Below are 16,285 nucleotides of genomic sequence, written 5' to 3'. Positions count from 1 at the left end.
GGTGGGGCTGCTGCCGAGGGAAGGACTGACTGAAGGAAACAGATGTCGAAATCTTTGAAGACTTCTGAAAAATCGAAAACTTTCATGCATTGAAACATGATCTGCTCTTTGCAGCGTTTTTTCGTGGAATTCGGACCCCTGCCGTCCGCTTTCGAGAAGGTTACCGATTCAGAATTTCAGTACTGCACAGCGGCACTGTTCTCTAGGCGTTATCACCGCCGCCAGAAGTTCAATTTAGTCATTTATTCGCAACTAAATTTTAAATAACTTGTGAGATTCCCCTATTTATTAAAGCATACAGATCCCAGGAGTATCACCGAGGTGTGTGGTCTTGCCAATGGCGAGTAACCAGGCAACTTGCATGAATGAACAGTTTTTCTTCGTTTCCGGTTTTCCTGCAGCCCTTTTAGCTTTTCAACTCGAAATAAACTTATGAATTCGGAAGAAATTTGCCTTAATTTGAAATTCAGCTTCAATCAATGTAAGCTGCAACACTCCGTGAGTCTGCACAGGAGTTTCCTGGACGGCTGCAGTTTTAGGCGTAGGCGAGCACTAGAGATCTGCACGCACGAAAAATATGATTTAAAACTTTAAATAATTGATGTTTTCCACTTGAGAAGACGCATTTCGAGGTCTTTTATTTCCACTTCGGGGAAATCGCAATGTCACTGAGTGGCGCTGCGCTTTCTGCTGACCTCCCGCATTCACTGCAAGCAAAACGTGAATTGGAGCGAAGTAAAGCTTCGAGTGCGCAAATAAAAAGAAGCGAAAGTTTGAAAACGACGAAGTTCAACAATCTGCAGTTGGGAAGTTTTGATCTGCCCATTCAAAATAAAGTTGTTGAAGAAAGCAAAAGAAAGCAGTACTTCAAGAAAGCCACTTCGGCACATTTTCAAGTCAAGTCATTTGCAAATGCAAATGTGATCAGACAGAAAGCCCTGCGATGAAATGCGCGGCGTCTTTGTTTCTTTTCTTCTTCAAATTGCTTGCCAATTTATTCATCTCTAAGAAGCAAAGAAAAGAAAAGGAAAGAAAAGAAAAGAAAAGAAAAGAAAAAGAAAAGAAACGAAAAGACTTCAAAGAAAGCAGCAGTTCAAGTGCGTTGGCTTGCTGCAGCGAAGCCTGGAAGCGCAGTGGTCTTTGAAGTTGTGTCGGGGAGTATTTGAAGAAATGAAATTAGTTTTTAAGTTTCCGTTTCGATCTTTTCGAATTAATTTCTTTTCTTCACTTTCCCCTCGGGTTCTAGTTGTGAACACGCATGCGCACTTCCCCGAACTTGAAAGTCGCCGCTTTTCGTTCAAGTTGAATTTGAACTGCATTTCACAAACTGGAAGTGTTTCGTATTAAATTCAAGTTTGAATTAAATTGAACTGCAAATCAATGAAACCAACAAAGACTTTACAGAAATTATTTTTATTTTTTATTTTGGAAATAATCTCAAACTGCACTTTGTTGAATTGTTTGCTGCGGAGCAGAACACTCCACAGCAAACAAGAAAGTGAAATCTGCAGCAACGAGAGGAATTAAAGTGGAACTTCTTTTTGCAAAATGCTGCAAAGAGAAAAGAAATGAAGAGAATTGGGTGAGGCCTGGAGAGTAAGAAAAGGAATTAAATGAATGGAAGAAAAGAATACTTTTGTTGAAAAAGAAATGCAATTGTTCAAAAGAGAAATATGAGGACTTTTTTGAAAATGAAGAAAAAAGAAGACACAAATGGAGCTGCAAGGAGGAAAAGCGTTTCTAAAAGAAGCCAAGTCTGTTCAAGAAATGGGCCCGTCCAGAAGAAATAAAAGAAATAAAAAGAAGAAATAAAAAAATAAGAGAAATAAAAGGAAACAAAAAGAAATAAATTTAGTTCTGAATGCGCAGCTGCAGTTCAGAAAGCCTGAGGCGCTTGAGGCTGCCGCTGGAGTGTACAGACACCTCGTGGCGCTGGGTGTGCGGGAAGTAAGAAGTGACAGTACAGCTTTCCCACAAGTCGCAGTCTGCAGCAGCAACAGAAATTAAAAGCTGCAATCAAATCAAAACCCGCGCAGCAGCAGCAGCAGCAGCAGCAGCAGGCCAGCAGAGGCTCCGGGGCGCAGCAATTAGTTCATTTATTTGTTTAAATTGTTTTATTTAGAATTCGAAATGAACAGCAACTCACACTTCTCCGAAATCAAAAGATTCGCTCCAACCAGCAGCCACGGGGACTCGACGCTCTGCTGCCGCAGCGCCTGAAGAGGAAAAGAAATAAAAGAATCTAAATGCAATTAAATCCATTTGCTGTTTGCTTTTAATTAAATCAAACAAAGAATGGAACAAATGAAGAGAAAGTGCACAATAAATAAAACTAAAATGCAACTGGGAAGTTAGTAGCAAGAAGCCGAATAACTCTAGCAGCAGCAACAGCAACAGCAGCAGCAGCAGCAGCAAGAGACCTGCAGCAGCAAGAAAAGCAAAGAAACGTTTTAAGTGAAGAAAAAGCTGCTGCTGCTTCGAATGCATTTAAAGAGTTGTTGCACTCGCCTCAGACTCCTGGTGTTTGTCTCGGAGCAAAATCGAAGTCCTTTGGCTTTTCTTTGTTGCTTTTGCTGCTGCTGCTGCTGCTGCAGCTTTTGCTGCTGCTTTGCTTCCTTCCCTGTTCAACTTGCTGCGAGTCCCTCGCCTGCTGCTGCGGAGCGCATGCAGCGCGTCTTTCCTTTCCTCCAGCTGAATTAAAATTAAATAAATAAATAAAAGAATAAATGAATACAATTGATTAATTAATTAATTAATCAATTAATTAATTAATTAATCAATTAGTTGATTATCAAATTAAAAATGAAGAAATGTCCTACTGACGTTGCTGCTTGCTTCGTTTGCTGCGCCCTCGTGTGCTGCTGCAGTGTCACTTCGCCGCTGCTGCGTCTTCTTGATTTTAATTTCTTTTTTGGATTCATTTTTGTTTTTAATTTCTTTTTCTGTTTCTTCTTTATTTTGCATTTCTTTTTCTTTTTCTTTTTTGTTTTTCATTTCTTTTTCTGCTTTCATTTTCAACTTCTTTTTGCTGCGCCTTTTGCTGCTCGACGCGTAAAACAGCAGCGCCTCCTCCACTGCGGTGCAAATAAATAAAATAAATAATAAATAACAAAACAAAAGATAAATAGATTAAAAAATAAATATATAAGTAAATAAATAAATAATGAAGAAGTGGCTTACAGTATTCCATGTGCAAGATTGTCTGTACACCGCAGCTGCGGTACTTTTGAGCGGACACCTTTGCGCTCTGCTTCGTGCTGCTGCTGCTGCCTGCTGCTGCTGTTGCTTCTGCTGCTGCTGTTGTTGCTGCTGTTGCTGCTGCTGCTGGAGTTGAGGACAATGAAGTCTCAACAGCACCGGCGGCTGCCTCTTCTGACGTCTGCTCGTGCTGCTGCTGCTCTTGCCTCTGCTGCTCGTGCTGCTGCTGCTTGTGCTGCTGCTTGTCGTGCTGCTGCTGCTCGTGCTGCTGCTGCTCCTGCTGCTGCTGATCGTCCTCAGGGGATTGATATGATGCGGGAAGAGAGCGTCTGAGGTGGCAGGCGTTGGCAGCAAAAGTGGGAATTAATTTATTAAACTTTTCCTTTTTTTCTTTTGTCTTTCTTCCTTTTCTTTTCACTCCATCTTCTGGCTTTTGTGTCTTCTTGGCCTTTGCTGCTGCTGCCTTGGAGCTGCTGAGGGGCCCTTCTGCTTTTTTTGCTGCTGCATGCGTTCGGTTGTGCAGTTTTCGAGAGCCAGGGAGAGCCACTACTGCTGCTGCTGCTGCTGTTGGGGCTGCTGTTGTTTCTGCCGCTGGCTCCATTGCTGCCGCTGCTTCTGCTGCTGCTGCAGTTGCTGTTGCCGTTTTTTCTGCTGCTGCGGGTTCTGTTGCAGGCGCCTGTGCTGCTGCAGCTGCAGCTGTTTCTATTGCATTTTCTGGCTGCGGTGTTTGTGCCGCAGCAACAGCAGAAGCAGCAGCAGCAGCCGCTGCTGCTTCTGGCTGTGGCGTTCGTGCTGCAGCAGCCACAGCAGCAGCAGCTGCTGCTGCTGCTACTGCTTCTGCTTCTGCTGCTGCTGCTGCTGCTGCTGCTGCTGCTTGTTGTTGCTCTTCTGCTGCGGGGCGCAGCGTCGATTGTATAAGCATTTGCACGTCTTGCTTCGAAAGGCGCCGCAGCAGCTGCTCCAGCGGCAGCTCTTCCAAACAAGTCGAGACATCCGAAGCCTTTGACGACAGCTGCTGCTCCCCTGCTGCTGCTGCTGCTGCTGCTGCTGCTGGGTGGGAGGCTGCGGAGGCAGCAAAGGCAGCTAGCTGCTGCTCGCTGCAGCGAAAAAGATGAGACTCAGGCAAGAGAGCCCCGGAGAAGCCCATGCTGCATGCAGCTTGCTGCCTGTTGGCAGCAGCAGCAGCAGCAGCAGCAGTAGCAGCTGGAGGTGCTGCTTGCAGCTGGCGGCTCGCTAGTCCCAAATACAAATAAGGATTTATGCTGCTCATGCTCCTGCCTTCCCTTGCTGCTGCTGCTGCTGCTGCTGCTGCTCTGTTGAAGGGATAGGAGCTCATGTTTGGCTGCAGACAGTCCAGCTGGTGCAGCTCTGCTGCTGCTGCGGCTCTATCTCCTTGCCTTTCCCGACTTGAAAAAGCCTGTTGTTGCTCTTGTTGGTGCTGCTGCTGCCGCTGCTGCTGCTGCTGTTGATGCTGCTGCTGTTGCTGCTGCTGCTGCTGTTGATGCTGCTGCCACTCCAAGGCTATAAAGCTGCTGGCACAGCCCTCGGCATTTGCTGCTACAGTTGCTGTGAGTGCTCTTTTAGTGCTTCCTTGTTCTCCGCTGCTGCCCTCTGTCTCCCCACTCGGCCGTTTCCGCTGCTGCTGCTGCTGCTGCTGCTGCTGCTCCTGCAGTTTGGCGTTTGCTGCCAGCAGCTGCTGGGAGCTTGATGAGAGTCCCTGTGCGCTCCAGCCACACGCTTCTGTCTCCATGTGTTTCCTTAGAGTTTCGTGTTTGCGGTAAATCCTATTAGAAGAGCAGTAGGCGCCTGCAGGGGTTTGCTGCTGTTGCTGCTGCTGCTGCTGCTGCGTCAGTGGGGTTTTGCTGCCTTACATTTCAACCAAAAGCGGGACTTCGAGTCGGCAGTGGCCTTGCTGTCGAAGTACTTGAGGTACCTGCGGTGTACGTACACCGCAGCAAACGTGAGAAGCAAAGAAGATCCGGAAGCAGCAGCAATTCAACAAACCTGTACTTGTTGCTGTGCTGCAGGATGCCCTCCAGCCGCATGTAGTGCTGCAGCACTGTTGGCTTCCTCGCCTGTTTGTTTCAATTCATTTGCACTTCAAAAAGACTTTTCAAGCTGCACAAACTTGCCTTGGGAGGGTCGCATGCAGCTGCAGCAGCAGCAGCAGCAGCACGCTGCGTCGAACTCACTGTGTCCGCTTGAGTTGAACAGCACTGAGACACACTACCCCGAGACCCCGGGGGGCCCCTGGGGCCCCCGGGGGCCCCGGGAGCCCCGGGGGCCCCCGGGGCCTTTGAGGTTGCTGCAGCTGGCACTTGTGCTGCTGCTTCTTTTTGGGTTGTATGTCTGCTGCAGTCTTGGGAAAGGGGCAGGGGCAAGGAAAAGCCCTGAGAGCCGTCACAAGCTGCTGCTGCTTCTCGCAGCGAAGCAGCAGCGCCCTCTTGAGCTGCTGCTGGCATGCACCAGCTCTCCCGCGGGGCTTTCTGCTGCTGTTGCTGCTGCTGCTGCTGCTGCCTGTGGCCCCAAAAGACGCCCAAAGCAGCAGCCGGGTTGGTGCGGAGGCTACTGTCGGGCAGAGAGGCCCGCTGCTGCTCATAGGAGCAGTTTGTCCTCAAGGAAAGCGACTGGGAACTTGAAGAAAATGGATAAGGCAAAACAGTTTGGGGGGGGCCCTCGGGCCTCGAAGAGGGGCCCTGAGGCGATCTGCTTCCCCCCAAGCCAGAGCAATAGGCTCGCGCCGCGGGCTGCGTCTGGCTGGAGGCCCAGGGCGGAAAGCTGTGGCGTTCAAGTCCGCTGCTGAACTCCACGCTGCAGCGTGGGGGAGGGCCCCCCGGGCCCCCGGAGCTCTGCCTCTCATGCTCAGAAAAGCTGCAGTGGCTCCCGAGTGCATGCGCAGTTTGTGGGGAAGGGCGTTTGGGGGGCAGGGAGGTGCAGTCGGCAGCAGCGGCAGCGGCGCCGCTGTACAGGTTTGCGTTCCACCGCTGCTGAGAAGGCCAGTATCCTTGAGTATTTTGGGCTTCCTAATGGGTAATTTGTGCAACTGTGTCATGAGAAATGCAAAACAAAAAGGATTACCGTCGAATTCAAATTAAAAGCGCTGTATTCCCGGCATTCCGGTGGCGAGAGGTCGGGCGCCGCGAGCTCCGATCTTTGAGAATATGCCATGTGAAGTTTCAAATCATTCAGACTTTTCGGTATCATTTTTAATGGCAAAACCTTAAAGAAAGTGGTGAACGGAGGTCTGCTAAGGCCGACATGAGCATATATTCTGTCAAGATCTTGCGCGCGATCTCAGGCGTCACTTGACGCACCTCCCGAGACACTCGAAACGAAGGCGACACAATGCGAAATAAATTGATTTTAAAGTTCAAATTAAACTTTTATTTAACTTTATTTTGCAAAACTAATTCAGTAAAGGCCAGAAGCAGTTGTTTTCAGTCGCTGAGGGCTCCATGTCCAGCCGCTTTCCGTTTCGTTTCACAGGCGAGGCGGCCGCAAAGACTGCCGAATTCGCCGGCACTTCAAAAGCCCTTCAGCCTTTTATTTTCCCAATTTGATATTTGAATTCATATTTAGGCGGATCAGCGGCTATGAACTTTGCACACCGCCGCAGAGCTTCCGTCTGTCTGTGCTGCAGCGTGCACGTGATCATGGGGAAACCCCGCAACTGAAGGAGAAATGAGCAACTCGAAGAATTAAAAGCGTTTAGAGAGCATTTAAATAATTGAGAATTCTAAATTTTCACACTCGGAGTGGAGTTGTTTGCCGCATTTGCATTGTGGCTGTCGTGGCCAGTCCCAAAACTTGAATATCTGCAGCCCCGGAAGCCGGAGCAGTTGAACGCGGGCTTTTTGTTGCATTTTTTAGCGAAAAGGCATTGAAAGGCAAATGAATTCAAAGAAATGAAACAAATAAACAAAAGAATTGGAACTAATGGAGCAAAGAGAATGAATTTGAACTAAATCGGGGTTTGTCTGCACCGGTGCGGCTGGGGGCAGCAGGGTCACTTGGGGGTATCGGGGGTTTTCCCGGGAAAATGGGAGTTTGAAGTGCATTTTTTTTGTTTTTTTCAAATGTTAAAATGAGCGTTTCTCTTTTGAACTGGCTGGAAAGCCTGGAGCTTTCCAAGCCCGTTGTTTGCGTGGAAACGGACTTTGCGGACGGCTTCCTGTTTGCAGAAGTGCTGCTGCGGCTGTCGCTGCTGCAGGACCTGCGGGGCTTTCAAAGCTGCGGCGGCGAGGCCGCAAAGGCGCAGAACTTCGCAGCTTTGCGGCCAGCTTTGGCGCAAATAGGAATTCAATTAAGTGCGGGTTTAATGCAAAACATAATCGGCACCAAGTCCGGAGCAGCAGCAAGGCTTCTGCAGCGCATTCAAGAAGCTGCTGCTGCGAAGCAGCAGCAGCAAAAGGCCTCCATTGACACTCTTCTTGCACAGTCCTCCCAAAAACTCGCAAAAGAAAAAAGTGGAAGGTCCCCAAACGACCCAACTCGCAAACCTGCACAGCCCCGCTCCTCGGGTGTATCTCCACCTCGCGCGAAACCCGCGCGCGCAGCCCTCGAGCCCCCGCCTCTCTCCGCCACTTCTGTTTCTCCTCGAAAACCAAAAACTTCTTCAAATGCCACCGCGAGGGCCCAAGTTTTCGACTGCATTGATGCATTCGAGCTCAGCCTCCAGCGCCAGGGCCTAGCCAGCCCCCCGGGGGCCCCCCTGCCCCCCCCGGGGGGCCCCTCTTCGCCCCGCTCGCCCCGCGCGGCTTCTTCCCCTCGCGCTGCGGAAACCCCAAGGGCTTTGGGGGCCCCGGGGGCCCCCGGAGCTCCTGGGGGCCCCCCGGGGGGCCCCCCGGGCGGCGGGGCCCCGGGGGGCCCCCCGGGGGTCCCCTGCGGGGGGTGCGGGCGGGCCGTGGAGGAAGTGCTGCAGCAGATGTGTCTGCGGCTGCCGTCGGCGCAGAGCCAAGTGGAGTTCAACTCGCAGCTGCTGCAGCAGCTGCATGCAGCAAAAGAAGCTCACGAAGCAGAAAGCTACGAAAGGGCCAGGAGGCGGCAGCAGCTGCTGATGCAGCAGGCGCAGCAGTGCAGAGAGGCGCTCACTGCCCACGTCGCTGCTGCTGCTGCGCCCGCCGCGGCGGCCGCCAGCAGCAGCAGCAGCAGCAGCAGCAGCAGCAGCAGGCGTTCGGTGGATGGGGCGAAGCTGGCTGCTGCTGTGGCCCGGGCGCGGGCGTACGAGGGCGTGGTGCGCAGCAACGCGGAGGTGCGGCGGGAGCTGCTGCAGCAGCAGCAGCAGCAGGCGGCGCTGCAGCAGCAGCGGCACTTGGCGCTGCAGCAGCAGCAGGAGGCGCTGCTGACGCGCGCAGCGGCGGAGGAGCAGGCGCGCGTGTGGCGGGGTGTACGTACACTGCGCAGGGCCCTCAAGCGCTCGCGGCTCGTCAGTGCATGCGAACTTCTTTCAAAAGATTTAATTGAAATGGCATTAGCAGCAGCAGAGTACAAGGAGAGCCACAACAGCCCCAGCCTGCCCTCCCGCGTGCTGCGCGGCTGGCTCTCCGCCTTCGTCGCCGGCGAGCAGCAGCAGCAGCAGCAGCAGCAGCAGCCAGCAGCAGCAGCAGCAGCAGCAGGAGGGGTGTGGCGCGGGCAGCGCCAGGTGCTGGTGCGGCTGCCCGCGGCGCCGCCAGGTGTACGTACACCCCAGCTGCAAATGAGGCCCCCTCTTTCTCCACTTTCTTTTTCTTTCATTATTCAAATTAAAGACTTTTTGAACGCCAGGGGCCCCTGGGGGCCCCTCAGCTTCCCGCAGCTCTTCCCCTGGCTGCCCCCCGCCCCCTCCATGCAGGACTTTGCTGCTGCTCTTCTTCGCAATCATAATAATAATAATAATAATAATAATAATAGTAATAATAATAATAATGGCATTAATGATGGTAGTGGCGCTGCTAATAGGGACGCGCAGGGCGGGGGCGCTGCTGAGCAGGCAGCAGCAGCAGCAGCTGCTGCTGCTGCTGCAAACGCAGAAAGTCCAGCAGCAGCAGCAGCAGCAGCAGCCGCAGGAGCGGCGAAAGCAGCTGCTGCTCCGAGCAGCGTGTCTGCTGCTGCTCCCACAACCAGCTCGGATGATGCTGCTGCGGCAGACGCCGATGCAGCACCTGCTGCTGCTGCTGCTGCTGCTGCTGCACCGGTGGAAGCGCCGCAGCTGGAGTCTGTTGGCGAATTGGTCAGTCTGCTGCTGGACGCAGCAGAAGCAGCAGCAGCAGCAGCTTCTGCGCCCCCCCAACCTGCTGCTGCTGCTGCTGCTGCTCTCCGCATTATAATTACTGGCAAACCCAACAGTGGGCAGCTAGCGCTAGCCGGCCAGCTAGCCAGCAGGTACAAACTCGAAGTAGTAACTCTTGAGCGAACAGTTCAGGAGGCAATGGAAGCAGCAGCAGCAGCAGATGCTGCTGCTGCTGCTGCTGCTGCGGCAGCCGAAGACGGGACGAACGCTGGCAGCAGCAACGCAAAAGAGCCCCTGCAGCCTCAGCAGCAGCAGCAGCAACAACAACAACAACAACAGCAGAAACAGCAACAGCAACAGGAAGAGAATGTAGCAGCAGCAGCAGCAGCAGCAGAAGCAGCAGCAAGCCCACGAGCAGCAGGAGGAAGTGAGTTGTCTTTGGTGGAGTTGGGGCGTGTTGCTGCGAACTACTTGACCAAAGGAAAAGAACTGCCAGATGAAGTTTCAGTTTTGCTGATTGCCGAAAAGCTGAATCGGCTGTTTGCTGCTGCGGAGTGTACGTACACCCCGGAGGAGCAGCTGCGGCGGCTGTGTTCTTCCGCCTTCGAAGAGCCCCCGGGGGACAGCAGCAAAGCAAATAGCAGCAGCAGCAGCAGCAGCAGCAGCAAGGGCTCAGGGAAGCGCGGCAGAGGCAAGGCAGCAGCAGCAGCAGCACCGTCGGGGCAAGACAGCAGCAGCAGAGGCGGGAGCAGCAACAGCTCGGGTGTATCGACAACTGCGGAGGCACCCCGTTGCGGCTGGATCCTCCTCGGGTTTCCCACAACTATTAATCAGTATATTTATTTGGAAAAAGTAATTTCGGGGTTTATTTTAAATGAATTAAAGCCTCCGAGCGACGGCGAGATCATCAAGGAGAAGAGCGCCTTCGTCGTGCCCATGCCACAGGCGGGCAGCAGCAGCAAAGTAACCCACTCCGCAAAATAAAGCCCCAAGTGCCAAATTAAATGTTTCTAATTTATTAAATTTTATTTATTCAATTCATTTCTCGCATTTTATTTCCAAAATATCCATTTTTCCCTCCGGATCGCCTGTCGCGACACCTGAGCGCCGCCGGACGCCTCGCCAGTGTCGCGCTCGTTTCTTCTTCATTTCTGTTCTCTTTTTTGTTCTTTTTCGTTTTTATCATTTCATTTTTATTTATTTTCCTTTTTTATTTTATTTCCTTTCTTAAGAATCTCTTTTTGTTTTTTTAAATGGCCATTTCCCCCCTTTTTGCTTATCCTGGAGACCCGCGGAGTCATGCACTGGACCAGGCGATGATCTCTGACGATCAACTAAATGAACAAATACAAAACAAACACACGAATAAAAATAAATAAATAAATAAATAAATAAATAAATAAAAATGAATAAATAGATTGATTAATCAATTCGCTAATTCGCTTTACATTAATTCATACAGGAAAGCTCTAAAGGCTGCAAGTCGGTACACAGCGATCCGGCTCGGGTTTAGGGTTTAGGGTTTAGGGTTTAGGGTTTAGGGTTTAGGGTTTAGGGCTAGGATTTAGGCTTTCGCGCCTCAGGCTTGGGCATTCGGTTTAGCGCGGAAGACTAAGGTTTAGGGTTTAGGGTTTAGGGTTTAGGTTTTAGGGTTTAGGGTTTAGGGCTCAGGGTTTAGGGTTTGAACAGCCGTCTTTTCTCTGTTTTTCTTTTGCCCCTCCTGCCCAGAGCTTGATGCAATAATCTTTATTTATTTATTTATTGTGCGTAAAATTTTTTATTTAATATTAATTAAGTAATTAATTAATTGATTAGTTAATTAATTGATTAATTAATTAACTTGTTTATTTATTTATTTATTTATTTTTATTTCAGCTGTCTCTTCTGGATTTGTCTTTTGCCTTCGAAGCGCACCAAGAATTCGTACAGGAGTTTCTTACGAACTTTGGCATTCAAGTAAACCCTAAACCCTAAACCCTAAACCCTAAACCCTAAGCCCTAAACCCTAAACCCTAGACCCTAAGGTGTCTCCTGCTAACGGCGACAGCACTCCACTACGTCGTACAGCTTTTTTTCTTTAAAACTACACTCACTGTTGCAGTGGCAAACCCTAAACCCTAAACCCTAAACCCTAAACCCTAAACCCTCGGTTGTTTTGGTTCTCCCGGCAGCTCTGTGCCTCGCGTTTGTCTACTGCTTTCTTCAAGTGGCATTAAATGAGAAAAAGAATTAAAATAACTTTATTTAATTTCAATTTTAATTTTAATTTTAATTTAATTTTATATTTTTTGTCTCTTGTTTTTTGTTTGCCGGAAGGAGGAGCCCCGGCTGCTCAAGCTCAGCAGCACAGACACAAGCGAAATATTTGCAGCTGCCACACAAAAAGTAGGGTTTAGGGTTTAGGGTTTAGGGTTTAGGGTTTGGGACTAGGGGTTCAATAGCAAGGGTTGGATTTAACGTTCAAAGGAACGGCTTAGATTCTAGCGTTTAGAGTTTAGGGTTTAGGGTTGAGGGTTTAGGGTTTAGGGTTTAGGGTTTGAATGCAACTGCACAGATAGACCGTATTTTAGCTTTGAAGGTGGAAGCACTAAAGGCCAAGGAAAAGAAAGCAGCAGCAGCAGCAGCAGCAGCAGCAGCAGCTGCTGCTGCTGCTGCTGAAGGAACAGGAGGAGCAGCAGCAGCAACGGGTGCAGCAGCAGCAAACCCGACTGAAACAACAACAGCAGCAGCGGCAGCTGCAGCAGCAGGCTCGGGCACTGCAAGTGCTGGTGCAGCAGCAGCAGCACCAGCAGCAGAGGGTAAGCAGCTGCAGCGGGAATATCAGCAGCAGCAGCAGCAGCAGAAGGGGTAGCAACAGCAGGAGCAGCTGCTGCAGCCGCTGCTGCATGTGCTGCTGCTGCTGCTGCAGCTGCTGCTGCTAAGTGTGCAATCAAAATAAAATGGCCAATGTGGCGGCCAGGCGCAAAACGACAAATAAAAAATAAAAAATATAAAATAAATAAATAAATAAATAAAAAATAAATAAATAAATAAGTAATAAATAAATAAATAAATAATAAAAAGCAAATAAAATGGTATGGGGTTTTATTGCTTCGGGTTTGCAGCAACGGAATTGGCTCATCAGCTGATTTTGAAATTAAATTTATTTTCACTTTTAATTTAATTTAATTTATTTTATTCATTTAAATTAATTTATTCTACTATATTTAATTAATTTAATTCAATTTAAATTTATTTTTGTTGATTTAATTAATTCAATTAAATCAACAAAAATAAAAATTAAATTAATTAAATTAATTTTATTGGTTTAATTAATTTAATTTAATTTCTTTTTATTTCATTTAGGAGAAGAAGCAGCTGGAGAGAAGGAGCAGCAAAACCTTGAAGACGAATCGAGCAGCAACGCAAACCACTCCTTCAGTCCGCAAACCCTAAACCCTAAACCCTAAACCCTAAACCCTAAACCTTAAGCCCTTGGGGCAGCTGAGAGAGTCCCCAGGCTTCCAACCCTCTCAAATCACCCCATGCCCATAAACCCCAAACCCTAAACCCCAAACCCGAAACCCCAAACCCTAAACCCTAAACCCTAAACCCTAGGGCTGGCTGGCGCGTGAAGGGTCTCTGTGGAGCCAGCGGCTGGAGCAAATGGAAGAAGAAACAAAAGTATATTTGAAAGAACAATGGTTGGACTTAACGGAGGGCTTTTTGACTTCGGTGGCCCAGGTGAGGTGTCTGTACACCTGAACTCGCGGGGGTCTCATTTTTCTTTTTTTCTTTTTTTCTTTTTTCTTTTTTTCCTTTTTGGTTTTTTGATTTGAGTTCCTGTTCTCTTTTGTTTTTATGTTGTTTGATTGGTTTATCTTAGTTTCTTGTTTTTGTTTTTTCAATTCCTTTTCTTTTTTTCTTTTTAAAAGCAACTCGGAAGTCTTCTTTTTCATTTGTCCATTTATTTATTTACGTATCCATTTATTATTTATTTATTATTTATTATTTTTTATTATTTATTTATTTATTCATTTATTTTTTTATTTATTCATTGATTATATGCTGCTTGAGTTTGTTTGCACATGAATGAATTGATTTGAAAATTGTTTTTTGGAACTTGTCATTTATTTTGCAATTTGTTCTTTTTGGATTTGTTGCTTCGAATAACTTTTAATTTTAATTTCATTTAAAAGTTATTTTCCTCAATTTCATTTTTTGAAAAGAAGAAAAGAATTTATAAAAAAATATAAATAAGAGTCTGGAGTGTCTGTACACCCAAATGCCTGCAAAAAATCCCGTTTGAAGTCTTTCTTGAATTCCATTTTGAATTTCTTTTTTGGATTTCCTTTTCGAATTTCTTTTTTTGAATTCTTTTTTAATTTTTTTTTAGTTTTTTTTTAATTCTTTTATTACTTTCTGTTGCAGCTGCTGGCGTGGAGTGCGGAGTTTGACACAAGTTTTCGTTTTTCTTTTTTGCGAATTCAAAACAGAATTGCAGAACTTTTAAATCAAAAAAATGAAACAAATGAACAAATTAGAAACTTTTTAAATAACTACAAACAAGCCAGAAACCTGCTGGGGGACCACGTCAAACTGCCCCACATCAAGGTCCTGCTGCTGCTGCTGCTGCTGCTGCTGCTGTTTATGCTGCTGTTGATGGTGCTGTTGATCTTGCTGCTGATGTTGTTGCTGCTGCTGCTGTTGCTGCTGCTGCGTGTATTGCTGTTGTTGTTGTTGCTGCTGCTGTTGCTGATCTTTTATGCCTTCTTAGTAGGGAGATGAGCTTCAGCACCACCTTAGTTAGGGTTTAGGGTTTAGGGTTTAGGGTTTAGGGTTTAGGGTTTAGGGTTTGTTTCAGGAGGAGCTGCACTTGCGAGTGGACGAGTTGATAGATTCTCTGTACTGCCAAGAAGAGGCGGAGCGGCAGAAAGCAGAAAAGGAAATAAAAAGAATAAATGAATTAAATGTCACTTCTTCTTTTGCCGAACTTTTGGGCGCGCAAGTGGCCATGGCCGTGGAGGCCGAGATCGCCAGGTGTCTGTACACCCCAAATGACGGGAAGGGGGGGGGTAAAAGCTCTTAATTAGTTCCATTATTTGTTTTAATTGCTCTTTTAATTGTAATTATTTTGATTATTGTTATTTTTCTTGTTAATTCTGTCGCTTTTTATTTCTTTTGTGGGCCGAAACAAAAGAAAACATTTGATCCAATTCCCCTGCCTGAGCTGTACATACACCTCAACAATGCGCTAGTTTGGCTCAACCGATCATTTTACTGTTTGAACCACTTAATAAATAAATAAATAATAAACAAACAAACAAACAAACAAACAAACAAACAAATAAATAAATAAATGAATAAATACATAAATAAGTGGAGAAACAATTTGCAATCAGGTACTGGGGCCTGGACGAGTTTGTGTCCGACTGTCTGTACACCTCGCTGAACCTGCCGCTGCTGGAAAGGTGCCAACAAAAACAAACAGAATCAGAAGTGACAAATTTAATTAATTTGAAAGAAGTTGCTGCTGCTGAAGCTGCTGCTGCGCTAAACCCTCTTCTCAAGCAAGACCAAACCGCCGTCAAGTGGAAGACCCACCCCTTCGAAGCACGCCCAAACCCTAAACCCTAAACCCTAAACCCTAAACCCTTGGCCCAGGCAGCATGCCCTGGAGCTCGAAATTCAGATAAACAGGCAGAGGGTTCAGCGAGATGACGAGCTTCGGCTCAGGGTTTAGGGTTTAGGGTTTAGGGTTTAGGGTTTATTAGGGCTGGGCTCCCAGGAAACACCACAACATGATTAGCTCTTCCCACTTGTCCTGCTGCTGCCGTTGCTGCTGCTGCTGCTGCTGCTGATGCTAGGGCCTAGAAGCAGCAGCAAGTCGCGCAGTGCTGCCTCTGGATTTATTTGAATTTAATTTTGGAAAACAAAATGAAGAAAAGAAAAAAACAAAACAAAGAGAGTCCACAGCCAGTAAGAACAAACCCTAAATAAATAAATAAATAAATAAACCAAATAAATAAATAAATAAATAAACGGATAAGGATTTATTTATTTATTGTTTAATTAAGAAGAGTCGAAACACTAAATAGCTCTCAAATAGGAAGGCAAATAAAGCTGGTGCTTTGGTCTCCCCTCCGTAGGGTTTAGGGTTTAGGGTTTAGGGTTTAGGGTTTAGGGTTTAGGGTTTAGGGTTTAGGGTTTAGGGTTTAGGGTTTAGGGTTTAGGGTTTGGGGTTTAAGGCACTCTACAAGAAGAACTGACAGCCCAGACTCCAGTAGCGAGCAGCTTACCACCCGCGCACACTCGAACTTGGCGCCTGCTGCTAGGGTTTAGGGTTTAGGGTTTAGGGTTTGTGTGCAGGCAGCATATACCGGCGGTTGGGGAGTCGCTGCTGGAGCGCTGCAGACGAAAGTTTGCAAAATGAATTTTATAAAATGAAAAAAGAAATTAAAATAAAATATTTGCTGCGGCTGCGGGAGTTGTGTCTGTGGGGTTCGGGTTTGCTGCTGCTGCTTGCTGCTGCTGCTGCTGCTGCGAGGCAGCAGCAGCAAAACTGGATTGCTGCAGCAGCACTTGCCCGCCAAGAAGCAATTGGCTATTTGGCCATTTACCTCAAGCAGCAAATCGAATTGGAAAAAGATATCAATGTAGACATTCAAATCAACGGTAAACCCTAAACCCTAAACCCTAAACCCTTATTTGTTGAAATCGAAGACGGAAAAGCGCTTCACGTTGAAATGCTTGAACAGCGAGCAGGGGACAAACGAGAGGCCCACACCCTAAACCCTAAACCCTAAACCCTAAAACGTGGTTTACGAGTGCAGGGCTTCAACTGATAATCGGCGGGGAAGTTAAAGTCAAGGGTAATGAGCTAGACGCTGCAGCAGCAGC

At 47.6% G+C, this 16,285-nt stretch overlaps 2 protein-coding genes across 2 annotated transcripts in view; one reads left to right on the top strand and one right to left on the bottom strand.

The window, feature by feature from the left end:
- Nucleotides 1–1,851: 1,851 nt before the first annotated feature.
- ETH_00023695 (uncharacterized protein) lies at nucleotides 1,852–6,366 on the bottom strand (the record flags this gene model as incomplete). Its single annotated transcript, XM_013377242.1, has 8 exons — nucleotides 1,852–1,985; nucleotides 2,147–2,216; nucleotides 2,516–2,691; nucleotides 2,820–3,074; nucleotides 3,181–4,982; nucleotides 5,070–5,131; nucleotides 5,391–6,221; nucleotides 6,277–6,366. 8 exons carry the CDS (start codon nucleotides 6,364–6,366, stop codon nucleotides 1,852–1,854), a joined length of 3,420 nt encoding a protein of 1,139 aa, XP_013232696.1.
- Nucleotides 6,367–7,282: 916 nt separating this feature from the next.
- ETH_00023690 (uncharacterized protein) overlaps nucleotides 7,283–16,285 on the top strand; it is a gene marked incomplete at both ends in the record, with an annotated part of 14,282 nt that continues 5,279 nt past the window's right edge. Inside the window, 8 exons of the mRNA XM_013377241.1 lie at nucleotides 7,283–10,369; nucleotides 11,282–11,362; nucleotides 11,723–11,791; nucleotides 11,961–12,204; nucleotides 12,752–12,826; nucleotides 13,023–13,129; nucleotides 14,250–14,460; nucleotides 15,755–16,060. Of these exons, the coding sequence (XP_013232695.1) occupies nucleotides 7,283–10,369; nucleotides 11,282–11,362; nucleotides 11,723–11,791; nucleotides 11,961–12,204; nucleotides 12,752–12,826; nucleotides 13,023–13,129; nucleotides 14,250–14,460; nucleotides 15,755–16,060 (4,180 nt within the window). The remainder of the gene's footprint in view (nucleotides 10,370–11,281; nucleotides 11,363–11,722; nucleotides 11,792–11,960; nucleotides 12,205–12,751; nucleotides 12,827–13,022; nucleotides 13,130–14,249; nucleotides 14,461–15,754; nucleotides 16,061–16,285) is intronic.

Source organism: Eimeria tenella, genomic scaffold (assembly GCF_000499545.2).
Source record: "Eimeria tenella Houghton genomic scaffold, Eth_scaff49, whole genome shotgun sequence".
Classification (NCBI taxonomy): Eukaryota; Apicomplexa; class Conoidasida; order Eucoccidiorida; family Eimeriidae; genus Eimeria; species Eimeria tenella.
The sequence above is the reverse complement of the archived record's forward strand: the minus strand, read 5'-3'. Positions and strand labels throughout refer to the sequence as shown.